The sequence below is a fragment of the Abramis brama genome, assembly GCF_963993115.1.
Source record: "Abramis brama genome assembly, chromosome: 2".
In the NCBI taxonomy this organism is placed as follows: Eukaryota; Metazoa; Chordata; class Actinopteri; order Cypriniformes; family Leuciscidae; genus Abramis; species Abramis brama.
Window position 1 is genome coordinate 10,541,025 of NC_139964.1, and position 16,970 is coordinate 10,557,994.

Consider the following 16,970-nt stretch of genomic DNA (forward strand, 5'->3'; position numbering starts at 1 on the left):
TTTCTATTTGCAGTAAAACCATAGTTAATTTTCATAAGGGATGTGATTAGAATTAGAATTTTAATTTAATATGAAATAGAACAACAACAGCAACAAAAACACGTTAGCCAGAATTGAATTGCATGCACCTTCTTGTTTATTCGTGACCACATGCAGGGCTCAGATGTCACAGATGGAGCATTCAAACCTTCTCTAACACACTGTTCCACAGCAACCAGGATCGCAGCAACATGGCTACACACTTCACCTAACCTAACCACAAATATTTCCAAACGTATGAAATAATTAATTATGCAATAGGTAATAATAGAACACAACAATTCATTTACTAGAGGATTAGCAATGTTATTTATTATTTGAATAGACATATTTACCCAGCCATGCAAGTGCAATGCCCACTAATAACCTCCCCGGTCACCTTAGCAACGAACCACGCAGAGTACGTTTTTGACAATGTCTGACTTGCTCCAACTTCACCAAATACAAGACAAACATCGTCCACATTGTAGGAACAAATGTTTCCAACTTTTCCACTAAGGAAGTAGTTGTAAGCATCTAGGCTACGATATGCCTTGACCGCTTCTCTCGTGTAAACACACTCGGTCTCAACCAGATAATGGTACACGTCTGGATACGACACTGCAGGTAAATGTTTTACGTTCTGAGTGAATATTTGTTGCCGCAGCGTCTGATTTAAAGTGTCCGGTAATTCCACGCTATCGCCGATTTGAATTTTTGTAAAATATCTTAACTGTTCTGTTTTAGCTAGACTTAAAAAGTATGTGCTAGTCATTTTGTTTTGACAGCTCTGTGGTTTAAAAATGGCGCCACCGGAAGTGCTTCAGGGCCAGACATGCGCAGTAGCATTCCAACGAGTTTGTTATTGTTTACGTCCTTGAAATGGTCTATAAAGCCCAATTTCTGAATTAGGTTTACTTTATTAATTATAGCAGCACTGTCCTTGTACAGCATTTTTTTTTTGCCTTTTCAATGAAATTTTTTTTTAATTGATTTGATTATTTGGATTTCATTGAAAAGGCTAAAAATATTATGATTAGGATGAGACGCCATCAAATATTCCCGTAGATGTGGTGTTTGTGGGGAAGGATAAGCCATATCCAGTGTACAGAAGAGACGGATCGGACATTATTTATTCTGCAAAAATTGCACTCAAAGAGGTAAGATGGGCTCCCATTTTAAAAGTTGGCTTACAAACTCTTTTCTTCTCTGTCTGTATTTTTCTAATCCTGTTCTTCTCTACTTTCTCAGGCACTTTGTGGTTGCACAGTTAACGTTCCAACACTGGATAATCACACAGTTAACTTAACAACTCAAGACATTGTCCATCCCAGGATGAAATGACGTGTCACCGGGGAGGGTCTTCCTCTTCCGAAATCCCCAGATCGTCGTGGGGACTTGATTGTTGAGTATGAGGTCAAGTTTCCCGAAAGATTAAGCCAGAGTGCCAAGGACACTATCACAAATGTTTTGCCGGCTTCTTGAGCCGTGTATACTGCAATGCTGGAGACATTGCCATTGGGAATTTTTGGTTTCATAGCATTTAAAGGATGAACATGAGGGGCTGCTGAAATTGTCAAACTGTTATTCTGTAATGTACTGCCAATGAGAGATTATCTGAACCAAAAACATTGCTGGACTAGACTGGTTTATGTGTTTGTCATGTACATTTTTAGCTTCCTAAATTTTTAGTTTCCCCCCATTTTAGTTTCCTTTGGGTCAAGTCCAGCAGAAAGTCTCCAGCTGCGAACTCTTGGCCAGCGTTTTGTTGTCAACTACACACATCTAACACATCTAAGTTTACTTATTCCAAAGATGGACAGTAGAGCATGTTGTGATGTTGCGGGGCTACAATAATATAGTTTCTTATCAGCAGCCTGATCCTTTGGACACCTCAGGGAAGTCTTTATGTGAAAGCAGCCTGTACTTTTTCTGCTAATACGGTCTAATACGGTTCTGCTGATGCCACTAAAAGTAATTTCCAATATAGTGGTGGCTCAAAGTGATGCTTGGATCCTCTCTCTTCTAAGTATGTGAAACAACACTTGATGCAGATGTTATATGGTGAGAAACTCAAAAGCTCAAAGTCAGATAGAGGACAAATTTGTAACAAATACTAGATTTATTTAAAATAAATGATTCAAACTACTGATATTGTGGTTCATTTCTTATGCAAAATCATATGGAACTTTTTTTTGTTTTATTACAGGCAATTTATGTTATTGTTTTTAATTGTGAAACTAAATTTGTTTATTCACAAATTACTTCTGTGGGATCTTTTTGGATTGTGAGATTATGAGTTATGAATATGTTTTGAGTTTTGAATAGATTGTTTAAAAGAAAATAAGATTTGAAATGTTACAGATATCACACTGCTTTAATAAAACACTTTAAACTGAAAAACAATTGCTTTATCTTATTTTTTTAGCATATTAAAAGTGTAACCCAGTATACAAGTCTCTAAAAATCATGGTAGTTCCTCTACCAAAGAAATGTTGCACTTAAAGAAATTTATAGATTCACATAAGTGCATTGACCGCTGTAAATATATAGCAGGTTAACTAGTGAAATTTGTAACTGAGTCGGTCATGACAGAATCACTTTTATAAGAATGGCACTTCCTTTGCTGAATATGGATGCTTGTGTCTTCAGTGTTTCTTGATGGACATCTGAAGAACTTCCTGTACTGCTGCCTGACCTGGACAAGAATGAGAAGAGAAATAGTTTTAAACTCTGGTTAAAAAAAACAAAAACACAGAACAGGTCCAGGTTATTTTTCAAGAATTTCATTTTAGAAGGTGAGAAATTAAAAATTAACTTAACCCTTTAGGAACCTGAAGCTAAAATAGGTGTTTTCCATATATTTAGATTTTTTTTTACTGTACAATCCTGAAACAATGTGCTATCTTAATGTAACGTCTCAGGGTAGAAGAAGATGAAGCTCCAGGCAGAGATCCAAAACACTCAATATTTATTTAAACTGAAGAATACACGGAACAGTGTGCTAGTCCACAAACAGAGTGCAAACACAAACATTGACCGACAAGTGAAAGAGTGAAAACCAGGAACTTAAATACACAGAGAAAATGACAAGACAACAGGTGAAGGAGATGATAATGATAGAACACAGGTGATGGTGATGATCAAGACGATGTGCAGGTGAAGGTGATGATGACAGAGGATTCTGGGTAGTGTAGTGCTGACAGGACGATGACAGACACTTAATGTGCAAGGTGTCATCTTTTTCAGAAAAAGATTAGCTTTCAACAAATTACAGTTATTGACCATTAATTGTGTGTGAAATTAAAAACATTAATTTAAATAGAAAAAAAAAAACGAGAATTTTGAATTTTGCACACATTCATAGGCACGCACACATACACATTCACTCACTACATGCTTATATACGTGAAAGAGTAATGGCCATCCGCTTCCCAAGTTTCATTAAAAATCATCCCAATCCCCTCTTCTGCTGTCTAACACTTCTTTCGCCATGTATTTGTTTGTTTCTTTTATTATTTTATGCAATCCAAAACACTCTAACCTGCCGCACTTCGTATCTCTCTGTTCAAATCCTTCTTTCCCGCACTGCTGTAATTTGCTGATGGAAAGCATGAAATTACGTAATAAGCCGTATATTGCCGAAAAGCGTATGTTGTCTACTGTCAGGGGCAATTTGAATGGTTTTGATAGTGCAACCGGTTGAAGAGTTACGGTCAAATGAATACAGCTTGCTGGTATGTGTCGGCGACGACACAGCCGGCTCTAAAGGGTTAAAGGGTTAGTTCACCCCAAAATGAAAATTAGCCCATGATTTACTCGCCCTTACGTCATCCTAGGTGTATATGACATTCTTCTTTCAGACGAATACAATCAGAGTTATATTAAAAAATGTCCTGGCTCTTCCAAGCTTTATAATGGCAGTGAATGGCCGTTTCGGTGAAAAAGTGACCCTTGACCTGATGCACAACGTAATGACGAACACGGAGATAGAGCAAAACAAAACAGCAGTCACAAATTAGTTTAAAAAGACAATTTTTTGAGAGAAAATATGAGAGGAGCTTGAGTTTGTTGCCCAGCGTTTGAGCGACCAGAGCATCAATCAGAAAGTTGAAAGTAGCTCAACTTTATGGCAGAGGTGGACAAAGTACACAACTTCCTTGCTTGAGTGAAAGTACAGATACTACTGGTCAAATATTACTCCGTTACAAGTAAAAGTTGTAAAGACCGATTCTTACTTAAGTAAAAGTACAGAAGTACTCGTTTTTAAAAGTACTTGAGTATCAAAAGTAAAAAGTAAATGTCAATGCATTGTTTTATTATTGTTGCATTGTTGAATGTAATACTTACAGTACCTCTGAATCTATGCCTGCCTACCCTCATATCAATATCACATTTATTTCTAGAACACAGTTCCAGTAGTGGGATCCCACATAGCAACATTGTGACGGCCCAGATCCGGCCCACATCTGGCACACATGGAAAGATGATCTGGCCCACATGCAGCATGGACTTACGGCACTTGGGTGGGCCACTCCTGTTTCCCAGATCTGGGCCACAAGCAGGCCATAGCAATGCCACATCTCAGCCAAGAGCAAAGAAATAAACCAGAACTGGAGGATTAAACAACTCCACAAACAGCATTACCAGCTTCACTTTTTACCAATCAGACTGACTTTATTTCTGTCAGACGTCTACAAAAGTTTTTATTGAGAATTAACAGAGGTTTAACTCTAATGTGTTTCATTTAAAGTCACCATTACAGTGAATAGTGTTTCCATTAGTTGGGCTCTTAACTCTTATTATATATTTTGTCTTTTTTGGCAGCTGTGACAGAGTGTTTGTCAAACACATTTGCAGCAGCAAAGAAAGCTAAAGTGAAATGAGATCAGATGATGATGGTTACCTGGTGATGGTTTTATAATCATCATGAAATAACCTGTTTCACTGAGATAATTTTAATCTCACAATTGTGTTGTACCATTAATATATTCTCATCACAAACCCTGTGTTACTGCAGTGTGAGGTCCAGCAATATTATAACAATCAGTTAGAAGACTTTAACAAACATGAGCACGAAAACAAATCCACGGTGACACACTTAGATATCAAAAATCAGCACATGAATCTCAACAAGGGTGACAATATTTTATTTTTTTTAGATTAATTCAGAACATCACTGAAAAGCTACTAAATGCCACAACAAAAACAAAAAAATAAAAGCACATATTTAGAATTAAACAAATTAATAGGACAATTTAGCTGCATAATTTATTCATGTTGCAATGCATGCTGGGAGTTTTGTACAATGATGGTACCCAGCATGCATTGCAGCAAAGTACTTTTGATTCTCACCATTGTTGAGATTCATACGTTGATTATTGATGTCTGTGTTTGTCATCGAACAGTAATGATTCGTGCTCATGTTTGTTAAAGTCTTCTAACTGATTGTTATAATATTGCTGGACCTCGTGCTGCAGTAACACAGGGTTTGTGATGAGAATATATTAATGGTACAACACAATTGTTAGATTCAAATTATCTCAGTGAAACAGGTTATTTCATGATGATTATAAAACCATCAACAGGTAACCATCATCATCTGATCTCATTTCACTTTAGCTTTCTTTGCTGCTGTAAATGTGTTTGACAAGCACACTGTCACAGCCGCCAAAGAAGACAATAGATATAATAAGAGTTAAGAGCCCAACTAATGGAAACACTATTCACTGTAATGGTGACTTTAAATGAAACACATTAGAGTTAAACTCTGTTAATTCTCAATAAAAACTTTTGTAGACGTCTGACCGAAATAAAGTCAGTCTGATTGGTAATAAGTGAAGCTGGTAATGCTGTTTGTGGAGTTGTTTAATCCTCCAGTTCTGGTTTATTTCTTTGCTCTTGGCTGAGATGTGGCATTGCTATGGCCTGCTTGTGGCCCAGATCTGGCAAACAGGAGTGGCCCACCCAAGTGCCGTAAGTCCATGCTGCATGTGGGCCAGATCATCTTTCCATGTGTGCCAGATGTGGGCCGGATCTGGGCCGACACAATGTTGCTATGTGGGATTGAATATGAGATTGAATAAGTGCACTCAATAACGTCTACAATGGTTTCAGACACCCAAATGGCTGTTCCCTCAAATAGTGCCCTTGGCTTAGTTTTTTGGTTTTGACGTCAACCCGACTTTCATTTCCAAACCAAAATCATCCCCTGACTGATGTTACTAGTTTCTACTCAAGGACCTTGACAGAAACGTAGTGGAGTAAAAAGTATGATATTTGTCTTTCAAATGTAGTGAAGTTAAAGTAAAAAGTTTCCAGAAAAGATAATACTCAAGTAAAGTACAGATACTCAAAAAGTGTACTTAAGTACAGTACTCAAGTAAATGTACTTTGTTACTGTCCACCTCTGCTTTATGGTAATGAGCTATGACGCGGTTCAGCGGCAAACAGCAGCAAAACGCCAGCAACCAATCAGAATATAGACTTCCTTCGCGCTGGCTTTGGAGCATACAATGTAAACTTTCGTTCCTACCAAAACATTAGTTCCGAGAAAATGGAGGAGAAGCTGATCATCGCTGTTGCTGGATTTCCTATCATTTATGATATGACGTTGTTTGCTTATAGGAACCAGTTACAAAAGAACGAGGCATGGGATAAATTAGCTGGGTTAGTTGATGATTTATAATATTTTTACTGATAGATACTCAAATTTGTCTCTGTCTTGCCAGTAGGGCTGCACTATGTATCGTTTAAGCATCGATATTGCGATGTACGAATCCACGATAGTCAGGATGTGCGATGTCAAAAATAGGTAGGCTATCGTAGTTAATCTGTGATTCATTAACCACATTTTCTGGTAGACTGTCTATACTGATTTCTGACCTGATTATTGAGGACACAATAGACCAGGAACATGAAGGTTCCCTGCTGGGAGTTCAAGATCAGGAAGGGGATCTCCAGCTCCTTCCAGAAACCCAGAATCCAGGAGCAACCAAGAACCACAAACTGAGCCAGTGTTTTAAATGTCATATTCCTGCAGAGAAAGATGGAGAGTTAATATATATTTATTGATTATATTGTTGTGGAAAATCTGCAATTGTCCTGTTATAAGTATGCCTTTTTGTCTGTAGAACACTTCTGTATTGTCATCAACCACACTTGAAACTTGTTTATTAAGAAAGTGGTTTATGAAGAAAAACTCTGAAATTGTTAAATATTTTTTTTTAAGAAAGTGGTTTATAAAGAAAAAACATACCAAACTTAATGTTTTAAGCATTAATTAAAAAGCACAGAGAGGAACAAAACATGTATTAGAAAGAGCTTTGCTAAAGAAAGATGATAAATGCAAGCATTACCGTCAGATGTGTTGCGGACGAAGAGCAGAATGCAGCAAAGAAGAAAAGTCTGAAGAAGGAAGACTAAGAGGTGAAAGGCTTTACAAAGACAGGTCCGAAATGAATTCCCAGAACTCATGACACCTCAAGACTTAGGATTGGATAAATTGTCTGTAAGAGACTGATAATTTATGAGGGGATTTCCAAAGATGACGACCTCAAGAAATCAGATGGTCTATAAAAGGCTGAAAGGAGAAGATGAAGGCAGATGCTGATTCTTAATGGCCTCTCCGGTGTTACAACGCTTGTAAACGATTTACTCTTGATGTTGTTTTGTCTTGTTTTTTTATATATTAGTGCTTTATATGTAAACTAATTAAACTGTAGATAATAAAACTATATTTAATTGAAACTAAGAAACTCTTTTGCTACTCTCGCCTGCCAAAAGTCTTTGATTTCTAAAAAAGTGAGCTGAACAGACCACGAAGAAGTCTTTGACCTGTGGATTGTGAGTATGAAAATTCAGATGCTTATGATTTAGGACACATTTGACTTTACCTAACCTGAAAATAATCAAAATAAGGTTAAAGGTGTCTAGAAATATGCAGCATATAACAATATATATATACACATTTCATGGAGTGTTCAAATCATATTGTTTGTTACTTGGTTTGTTTCATGTGTGAAACTTCAGCGTTCAGATTTTTCAAGGTGGAGGTCAGACTGATGATGATGTAGATGAAGAGAATCATGTTTAACTGCACAGTAAGAGAAACAACAGTAATTAATCTTTAATCACTTTTCCTTTTAATACAAAGTCATGATGAGAAATGTGCTTACTGCTAGTATGACGCAAACAGGTCCCTGAAAACTCCAGATAAAGCCTTTATCCATTTTAATCCAGCACCTGTTTAGAGGAAGAAAAATAATTGAATGAACAAACATGAAGGATGAAGGTGTTGATCTCTAAGTCGTTCAAACTAAACTCACTGTTCACTTCCGTAGCCTTTAGGATCCACCCCAGCAGACACAGCCACCACAACCAGAGCAACCGTATATCCAATCACACACAGGTATCCACTCCTAAGCACCCCCCTCCTTTTGGAGCTGATCTGTGATAGGTTCTTCACACAGATGAAGAGCAGCACAGCTTCAATGAACATCCACACAAAGCCGGAGAGAAAGAGGAAGTGCAGCACACCTGATATCACGGCACACAACACCTGGAGATCATGAGAGACGGTTATGATGATTCTCAGTGAGACTGTGCTGAGCTGTAGGGCTCCTTCATCATTCTCACCTGATGACGGCGTATGAGGCTCAGGAACTGTTGTGTGAGCAGGAACAGAAGGTGAGCCAACAGCAGACTCACGCAGAGGTTGATTCGAGCCACATTATTCACTCCAGGACTCCACTGACAAAGGGCAAAGGTCAACAGGGCCAAACTGAAGAACACCAGCCCCACAATCACACACACCAAATTCAAGACGTCCAGCAGTGAGTCGCTCTGAGGAAACATGTCAGAGTACATGAGTGCCAAATCTGTGCTGTTCTTCAGTGCTCACTATAAATGTTCTCGTACCTCTGATGGGCGGCTGGTTTGCATGATGAGAGCGAATGTGGACAGATGATCACAGGAACACACAGTGTAACTGCTGTTGGTCTTTAAAACAGAACAACCATCTACAATCCACTCGCTGATGCTCCAGTACACACAGGACAGAGAACCGTCGGGGTCAAACTCCTGCAAAAAGAAGAAAGAACATGCAGAAAATAGTATAACACTGAATATTAGATGTTTTCAGATGTTCATCAGTTCTCAGGTTGGACAAAAACACATTTCAGTCTCTCACTCTGATGTGTTTGAAGGTGAAGTTGACTGGTTTGGTGAGTTTAGCGTTGGTGGTTTCGAGAAGAGTAGCTGAGATCACAGTGGACATCATGGTTTTAATCGTGTCAGTTGATGTGTTGAAGAAGTGTGGCTTCAGTAAATTCTCCATTGTGTTATAACTCATGAAAGCCACAGCAGCTGATCCTGTGTGACAGAAACAGAAGAAACTTGTATTCAACACATTAAAACCTTTAGTTAAATGTGGTTTAGTGATATCTTCTAAAAATGTTTTATTTAAAATGTTGTATTAAAACACATCTCACATACTTGTTTCATTGTTGTTCTTGGCAATCCCAATGAGATCGATGTCCATAGAACAATTTGTTGTGACAAGTCGAGGGATTTTATCTAAGGTGACACTGGATCCAACCATGAAGATTTCAACCTCTGATTTAGAAAATAAGCAGTTATGTTTTGTTTTTTGTTTTTATTAAAGTTGATTCAATCTGCACAAATGTGCAAAAAACAAAACAATAAAAAGACTAAAACAAAATAACTATTTAATTGAATTACTAGTTTGAACTAATCAGTTAACTTTGTACACAGCAAAATCACCAGAGTTAAATTAAGTCAAGCTGGTAATGCTGTTTGTGGAGTTGTTTAATCCTCTTCTGCTGAGATCTTGAGAGATGTAATGTCTTCTTTTATCTTTAGTTGATTCATCTTAGGGTAGAGGAGACCGGGGAGTGTTGCAACAGGGGATGGTTGCAACATGTCATTTTTCTCCAATCAGAAACAAGCTAGAGTGATGACACTCATACTGCTCATGCACAGTTAGACTCTTCCCCCAACAAGAAGACAGATCTGCTGCTGCATTTATTGAACAAAACTTGTTTTGGAGGTATGAAAGTAACATTTCAACTTACTTAGTTTGAATTATTGTTTTGTTGACTTCTTAGTGACATAGTTAGCATGTGTCAAAGTCAGTGTGTCATGGCTGATAGGTTTGGGGACAGTTGCAACAAGTTATAAATTGCATGTTTAATAAAAGTTTGTTGCATTGCAAATTGTTCAATTCTTCCTGTCTGGCACTGAAATATGGAGAGATTGAATATCATCTGTAACACCTGCACACTGAATATATGTAGGCCTATGTTCTACACATAAACAAACAAAACTCAATAACTGTTATTTGATAAATATCACTAAATAAATAAATAATAGGTTACAATAATATTATTATAGAAATAAATAATACTATAGGCCTAAAACAGTTCATATTTTTAGAATTCTATATGCTCATTGAGACAAAAAGCTAAAGTTAATTAGTGAAATTTAAGGTATTTTTAACATGTTGCAACCGTCCCATGGTTGTGTTGCAACTGTCCCCTGGGTTGGGGTCAGTTGCAACATCTGGCTTCTTCCATTCAAATAAATACTGTGAACGATATGTCATATATAATCATCTTTAAATGGTATAGAGTTTAATATCGTCGCTGTCGGGCGGAAACCTCGTATGTCCAAATTTGGTCAATTTCATATTTTTCCACAAATCGATGCTATTGGTCAGTCCCCACGTGGTTCTGTTATTTTTACAAATTATTAACCAATCTAAAGTGTTGAAAATAGCTTGAGAGCAAATCTCGTAACTCCATTGGACACTTAAAATGTCTAAGAATCCTCGTAACTCCACCTCTTCTTCACTCCGCGGCAGGAGTTTACGCGGCATAATCCGGCATTTTGTCTCCTCAGGATTGAAAGTCGCAACGATAAGAAATCCTCGTCGAGTAACACGTAAAGCAAGCCTTAACTTTGATTTTATCTGCACTGTTAGACCTTACCGGGTTTTTTTACAGTAAAATACTGGCAACACTGTTGCCAGTAAAATACTGTTAATTGTACAGTTCTTTACTGTAATCTAGTTTGTTTCTGTAAAAATGCACTAAATTATAGTTAACTAATTACACTTGCAGAAACCGACTGCCTTAAATTGACCAACTATCATTTAAATGTATTAACTAAAATTTATAATGCATTAATAATGTGAGCAAAGTATTACTGTGAACTTCTTTCATTTGAGACCACTAAAAAACTATTGTACATAAAAAGATTTCCACTGGATCAGCAACTACACAGTCACCGCTTATTAAATAAAGCAACATGCAGCAAATCATCAATGTTTGTAGATCTTCTCCTGGACTGAAGCACAGGCTCTACTCTTCTGCACAATGGTGACCAAAAAAAATAATTTTACAGTAAACTACTGGCAACAGTGTTGCCAGTATAAACCTGTTTTATAACTTACAGTTTATTACTGTTAAAATAGATTTTGTGGGTGTGTCTTTTTTATCTTACACAGTTAACCCTTTCAACCCCTCAGGGAAATCCACACTACGAGTAAAAAGTAACGATGCAGTGAGATAATTAAGGGAATATGTAAGTGATTGTAAGCAGAATCACTGAAGAAAAGAGAAACACAAGAACAGAAAATAGAGAAACACAATAACTACGACTGACTTCCAGCCATTACACATTATTACACTTATTATTAACCAGTATGACTTTATTTCTGTCATACAGAAGTTGTTATTGAGATGTTTAATTGAAAATGTTTGGTTTGAAGTTACCGTTATAGAGATCAGTGCTTGCTTTAGTTGGGATGCTGATGCTAAAACATTAACTTTTTTTTTGCTGCTTGAGTTGTGTTTTTGCAAGTCACACTTGTGCACACACAGTTTATGAATGACAAAATCATCATATTGCCTGTTCATTCACTAAGGAATTCATTCTCACTTATTCAGAGCTTAATCCTCAATCAAAAGTGTTACATTAGCACCACTGTGAAAACGCAGCAATAAGATACAATCACTCTTTTTTTTTTAATACATGATGCATAACCAGAGAAACAGAGCTACACTGTGTTTTAGAAACACCGAGATATCACAATTTAGCACATGAATCTCAACAATGGTGGCAATATTTCTTTTTTATTATTATTATTATTCATGCAGCAGTGCATGCTGGGAGTTTTATATTATCCTGGAACCCAGCATGCATTGCGACATGAAACTTTTCACCATTGTTGAGATTCATGTGCTGATTGTTGATGTCTGTGTGTGTCTGAATGTAAAATAAAATTGAATGCACTATATGATTACAATATTCTTCAGAAGACCTGATTACAGAAATATTGATTTCATTTTGTAGATTCACAGATATATGCTAAATATGAGATAACTATAATTTCAATGACTATATACAGGAAAAATCTGAAAATCAGACATGTCCAGGATGATTGTGACATCATCACAAAAGAATAAAAACACCTGATCATCTTCCTCTTGACTTTTTCTTGCCGTAACAAATGTGTTTTATAAACTCACTGTTACAGCAGTCAGAGGGAGTTGAAAGGTAAGAAGTCCAGGGACAAGAGACCAACTAAAGCAAATACTGATCTCCATCATGGTGACAACAAATTTTATCAATAACTAAATCTCTGTTAATTCTCAACAAGAACTTTTGTACATATATGAAAGAAATAATCGTAAACTGGTTTGTAAACTGGTTTCACACTCAGTGTGGCTGGAAGTCAGTTGTAGTTTTTGTGTTTCTCTTTTTTCTGTTCTTGTTTCTCTGTCCTTCAGTGATTCTGCTTATCAGGTGTTCATCAGTGTCTCAATTCACTCACTTCTTTTCATTCAAGTGGACTATATTAGTGAACTAATGTAGGGAATAGTGAATGAGGGTATAGGGTGTGATTGTGAAAACAGCCTCTGAGTGTCGACTTTGAGCACTGTTAATTCACAGTATATTCCTGTAGGCTACTTTTATTTTCTACGGTATATTACTGTTTTAATGGAAAATGGTATAATATTGTCAGAATTTTACAGCAAGGGTTAACAGTGTGTGTTAAACTATGAGTTATTGATATATTTTAAATGTCTACGTATATAGGCTTATTATACGTGTGCATTGTTTTAAAATGTATCTAATATAATACTTGAATTGAAATAAATGTTTTGGATACCAACATTAAATTATTGTTTTTATTATCATTTTACTGACTCGAAGTTGGCACTGTGCATGTAAAATACCCCAAGTAGCAGGTTTTATTTATTGGAGAAAAAGGGTCTGTCTAGCTAAGCCTAACATTGCATAACTCTGTCTGTTTTTTTAGACAACAACGAGTGAAAATAGTTAGGTTAAGTTAGATACATTTGAGTAAGCTTGTTTTGTTAAAAATCGATTGCTGTAATGCTTTGGTGCAGAAGGAAACCCGTGAGCAACGGTAAGTTTGCGTGCAGATTAGGCAAATTTCCGCCTATTAGACAGCCTAGTTACCTCATCGTTTTTTGTTCTGCTTCACGTATAGCTCTTAAACCTTTAAAATAGAGTTTAGGAAGATGTATGTAACCACAGTCGTTAGCTTTGGTTAACTATTGAAGCCTTTTCTCTTGTCAAAAGGCTCAACGCGACCGCCGACTTTGTTTGCGTGCAGATTAATTTCCGCCTATTTTAGACAGCCTAGTATTTTGGTATTGCATCACTCATATCTCTTAAACGTTTAAAATAGAGTTTAGGAAGATGTATGTAACCACAATCATTAGATTTGAATAGCTCTTAAAGCCTTATCTCTTGTCAAAAGGCTCAATGCGACCGCAGACTTTGATGAACACTGCTGGCAGCAGCGACGTCTGTGTCCATACCATTCTAATCAATGACAACGTAACCTCGTATCTCCCTGCTCCCAAGTCATAAAGCTCGTATCTCCGATTAAACATGATTTTGGGGAAATGTTGTGTTAATGTTGGTATACAACAGTATATGATAGCAATATAAGTTATAATACCAACTTTAACGATACAATGTTTAATAACTCAAAAAATATGCAGTTTTTTTAATTTCCTGAAAAATAATGGTTTTGGAGATACGAGGATTCCGCCCGACAGCGACGATATATACAAATTTGCTTGATCTAGTCCCAATAGTCTCTGAGTAACTGAGAGAAATGCAAAAAGTGTTGCAACTGTCCCCGGTCTCTCCTACGTTTACACGACAACGATACACTTAAAACTCAGAAGTGTTTCCTTTGAGTTTTCAAAACTTTGCATTTTCAGGCACCCAAACTGACTCTTTGTTGTCGTGGAAACGAACGGCCAAACGTGTAAAATTTTTTACGTTTTTAGTTGAAAACGGTGTTGTGTAAAAAGACCCTAAGACTGTGGCTGAAGCGGGTGTTTTCTATATAAACTCCCTGATATCATATATAAGCTCAGTTTCATCATCAATAATAACAGTTTCTCCACTCACCAACAGCATCAAGAGTAAAACTGACACTGTCATTTGTGTCTGTCGGCTTCACCAATGTAGAGATGAGTTTCCCGTTGGCTTTTAACACACGGTTTCCGTAGGAGGCTATTTCAGCTGGGCTGACTGATGATGAAGACTCTGAAATCTCTCCTGAAGTGTTGAGGACCATATTCAAAACATCGATCACTGGAGTCTAATTTATTGATCAGAAAAAAAAGAAAAAAAAACTGTAAATGTAAATATTAAGAAAGCCAATTAATCAGACTTGCCTTGCAATGTCAATAATGTAACTGACAATTACATTTGATTTGATTATTATATATATATATATATATATATATATATATATATATATATATATATATATATATAAAAATTCTCTTGAAGACTTACAGTCAAAGGAAGCTCTTGATCTGTAATGTTCTCGATCTGCTCTAGAAGATTTTGAAGCTTTTCAGTCTGACTCTGAAATCAAAATTGAGAAGACAGAATTTGACAATATGTGAGTGATGACTTTAACCGGGTATGCTGAGTGCCTCTGAAATGAGACACAGACAGTGTTTTTTAACAAATTTCTTTAACAAATGATTCAGAGTACATGAGTGCCAAATCTGTGCTGTTCTTCAATGCTCACTATAAATGATCTCGTACCTCTGATGGGCGGCTGGTTTGCATGATGAGAGTGAATGTGGACAGATGAACACAGGAACACACAGTGTAGCTTCTGTTGGTCTCTAAAACAGAACAACCATCTACAATCCACTCGCTGATGCTCCAGTACACACAGGACAGGGAACCTTTGGGGTCAAACTCCTGCAAAAAGAAGAAAGAACATGCCTAAAATAGTATAACACTGAATATTAGATGTTTTCAGATGTTCATCAGTTCTCAGGTTGGACAAAAACACATTTCAGTCTCTCACTCTGATGTGTTTGAGGGTGAAGTTGACTGGTTTGGTGAGTTTAGTGTTGGTGGTTTTGGGAAGAGTAGCTGAGATTACAGTGGACATCATGGTTTTAATCGTGTCAGTTGATGTGTTGAAGAAGTCTGGCTTCAGTAGATTCTCCATTGTGTTATAACTCATGAAAGCCACAGCAGCTGATCCTGTGTGACAGAAACAGAAGAAACTTGTATTCAACACATTAAAACCTTTAGTTAAATGTGGTTTAGTGATATATCTTCTAAAAATGTTTTATTTAAAATGTTGTATTAAAACACATCTCACATACTTGTTTCATTGTTGTTATTGGCGATCCCAATGAGATCGATGTCCATAGAACAATTTGTTGTGTCAAGTCGAGGGATTTTATCTAAGGTGACACTGGGTCCAACCATGAAGATTTCAACCTCTGATTTAGAAAATAAGCAGTTATGTTTTGTTTTTGTTTTTATTAAAGTTGATTCAATCTGCACAAATTAGCAAAAAACAAAACAATAAAAAGACTAAAATAAAATAACTATTTAATCTAATTACTAGTTTGAACTAATCAGTTAACTTTGTACACCGCCAAATCCCCAGAATTAAATTACAGTAAGTCAAGCTGGTAATGCTGTTTGTGGAGTTGTTTAATCCTCTTCTGCTGAGATCTTGAGAGATGTAATGTCTTCTTTTATCTTTAGTTGATTCATCTTGTCACCTGAGTGTTGCAACATGTCATTTTCAATCTAGAGTGATGACACTCATACTTCACATGCACAGTTAGACCCCTTAGCCCCTCCCACCAACAAGAAGACAGTAGACATATTCAACATATGAATAATAGTATAATAATGCTATAATATTATAGTAGGCCTAAAACAGTTAAAGGAACTGTATGCAAGATTGTGGCCAAAACTGGTACTGCAATCACTTTTAAATTACTGTAGAGCAGTGGTTCCCAAAGTGGGGGACCCCGGCGCAGGGGTCGCGAGATGATTTTTTAAAAAAATATATTTTTTTGTTGCAATTAATTTAACCCTTTCGCACGTACAATCACACCAGGTAGGTTTTCTGTTTGACGAGTAGGCTAAATCTCAAAAGGCTCACTGCCACACTGGCGGGTGTATGTTCCGAAAATATGAAATTTTAAGCGTGCACGCGCTCTTCTACGAGCTGAGAGAGAGAGAACCCCGGCAGCGCGCGCGCGTTCACTATTCAGAGCGGCCAAGCGTCAAGCTTCCCCGTACTTTTTGACAAGCGTCCTTGACAGGACGGCCAGAGCTTCTTTGCAGCTCAAGTCAGCGGCAGTGTGTTCGCACAGTTAACGCTCTATCTGTTGACGGCGCTGAGGAAAAAGCTCCCGCCACTGGAAGAAGCGGTCGCCGCCCATTTGTGTCCTGCTGGCATTTGGAGAGCAAAGGCTGCACACCCAGCCGTGCAGAACGTCTTCAGCACTCGCGGTTCGTGCATACTCCGCCGCTGGCCAGGCTGCTTCTGCTTCTGCTTTACACACCATTCTTTTCTCGAGAAAAGGAGTTTTCCCATAGCTTTTGCA

General features: G+C 37.2%; 1 protein-coding gene across 1 annotated transcript in view; it reads right to left on the reverse strand.

Annotated features, from left to right (window-relative positions):
- Positions 1-2,288: 2,288 nt before the first annotated feature.
- Positions 2,289-16,970, reverse strand: part of LOC311077587 (uncharacterized protein) — a 118,867-nt gene continuing 104,185 nt past the window's right edge. The window contains exons 16-26 of the mRNA XM_084106121.1: positions 14,890-14,961; positions 14,497-14,689; positions 9,514-9,633; positions 9,209-9,390; positions 8,938-9,099; positions 8,656-8,862; positions 8,346-8,578; positions 8,196-8,262; positions 8,022-8,113; positions 6,904-7,054; positions 2,289-2,716 (exon numbers count right to left, since the gene is read on the reverse strand). Coding sequence (XP_083962247.1) covers positions 2,576-2,716; positions 6,904-7,054; positions 8,022-8,113; positions 8,196-8,262; positions 8,346-8,578; positions 8,656-8,862; positions 8,938-9,099; positions 9,209-9,390; positions 9,514-9,633; positions 14,497-14,689; positions 14,890-14,961 — 1,620 coding nt within the window. The 3' untranslated portion in view covers positions 2,289-2,575. The remainder of the gene's footprint in view (positions 2,717-6,903; positions 7,055-8,021; positions 8,114-8,195; positions 8,263-8,345; positions 8,579-8,655; positions 8,863-8,937; positions 9,100-9,208; positions 9,391-9,513; positions 9,634-14,496; positions 14,690-14,889; positions 14,962-16,970) is intronic.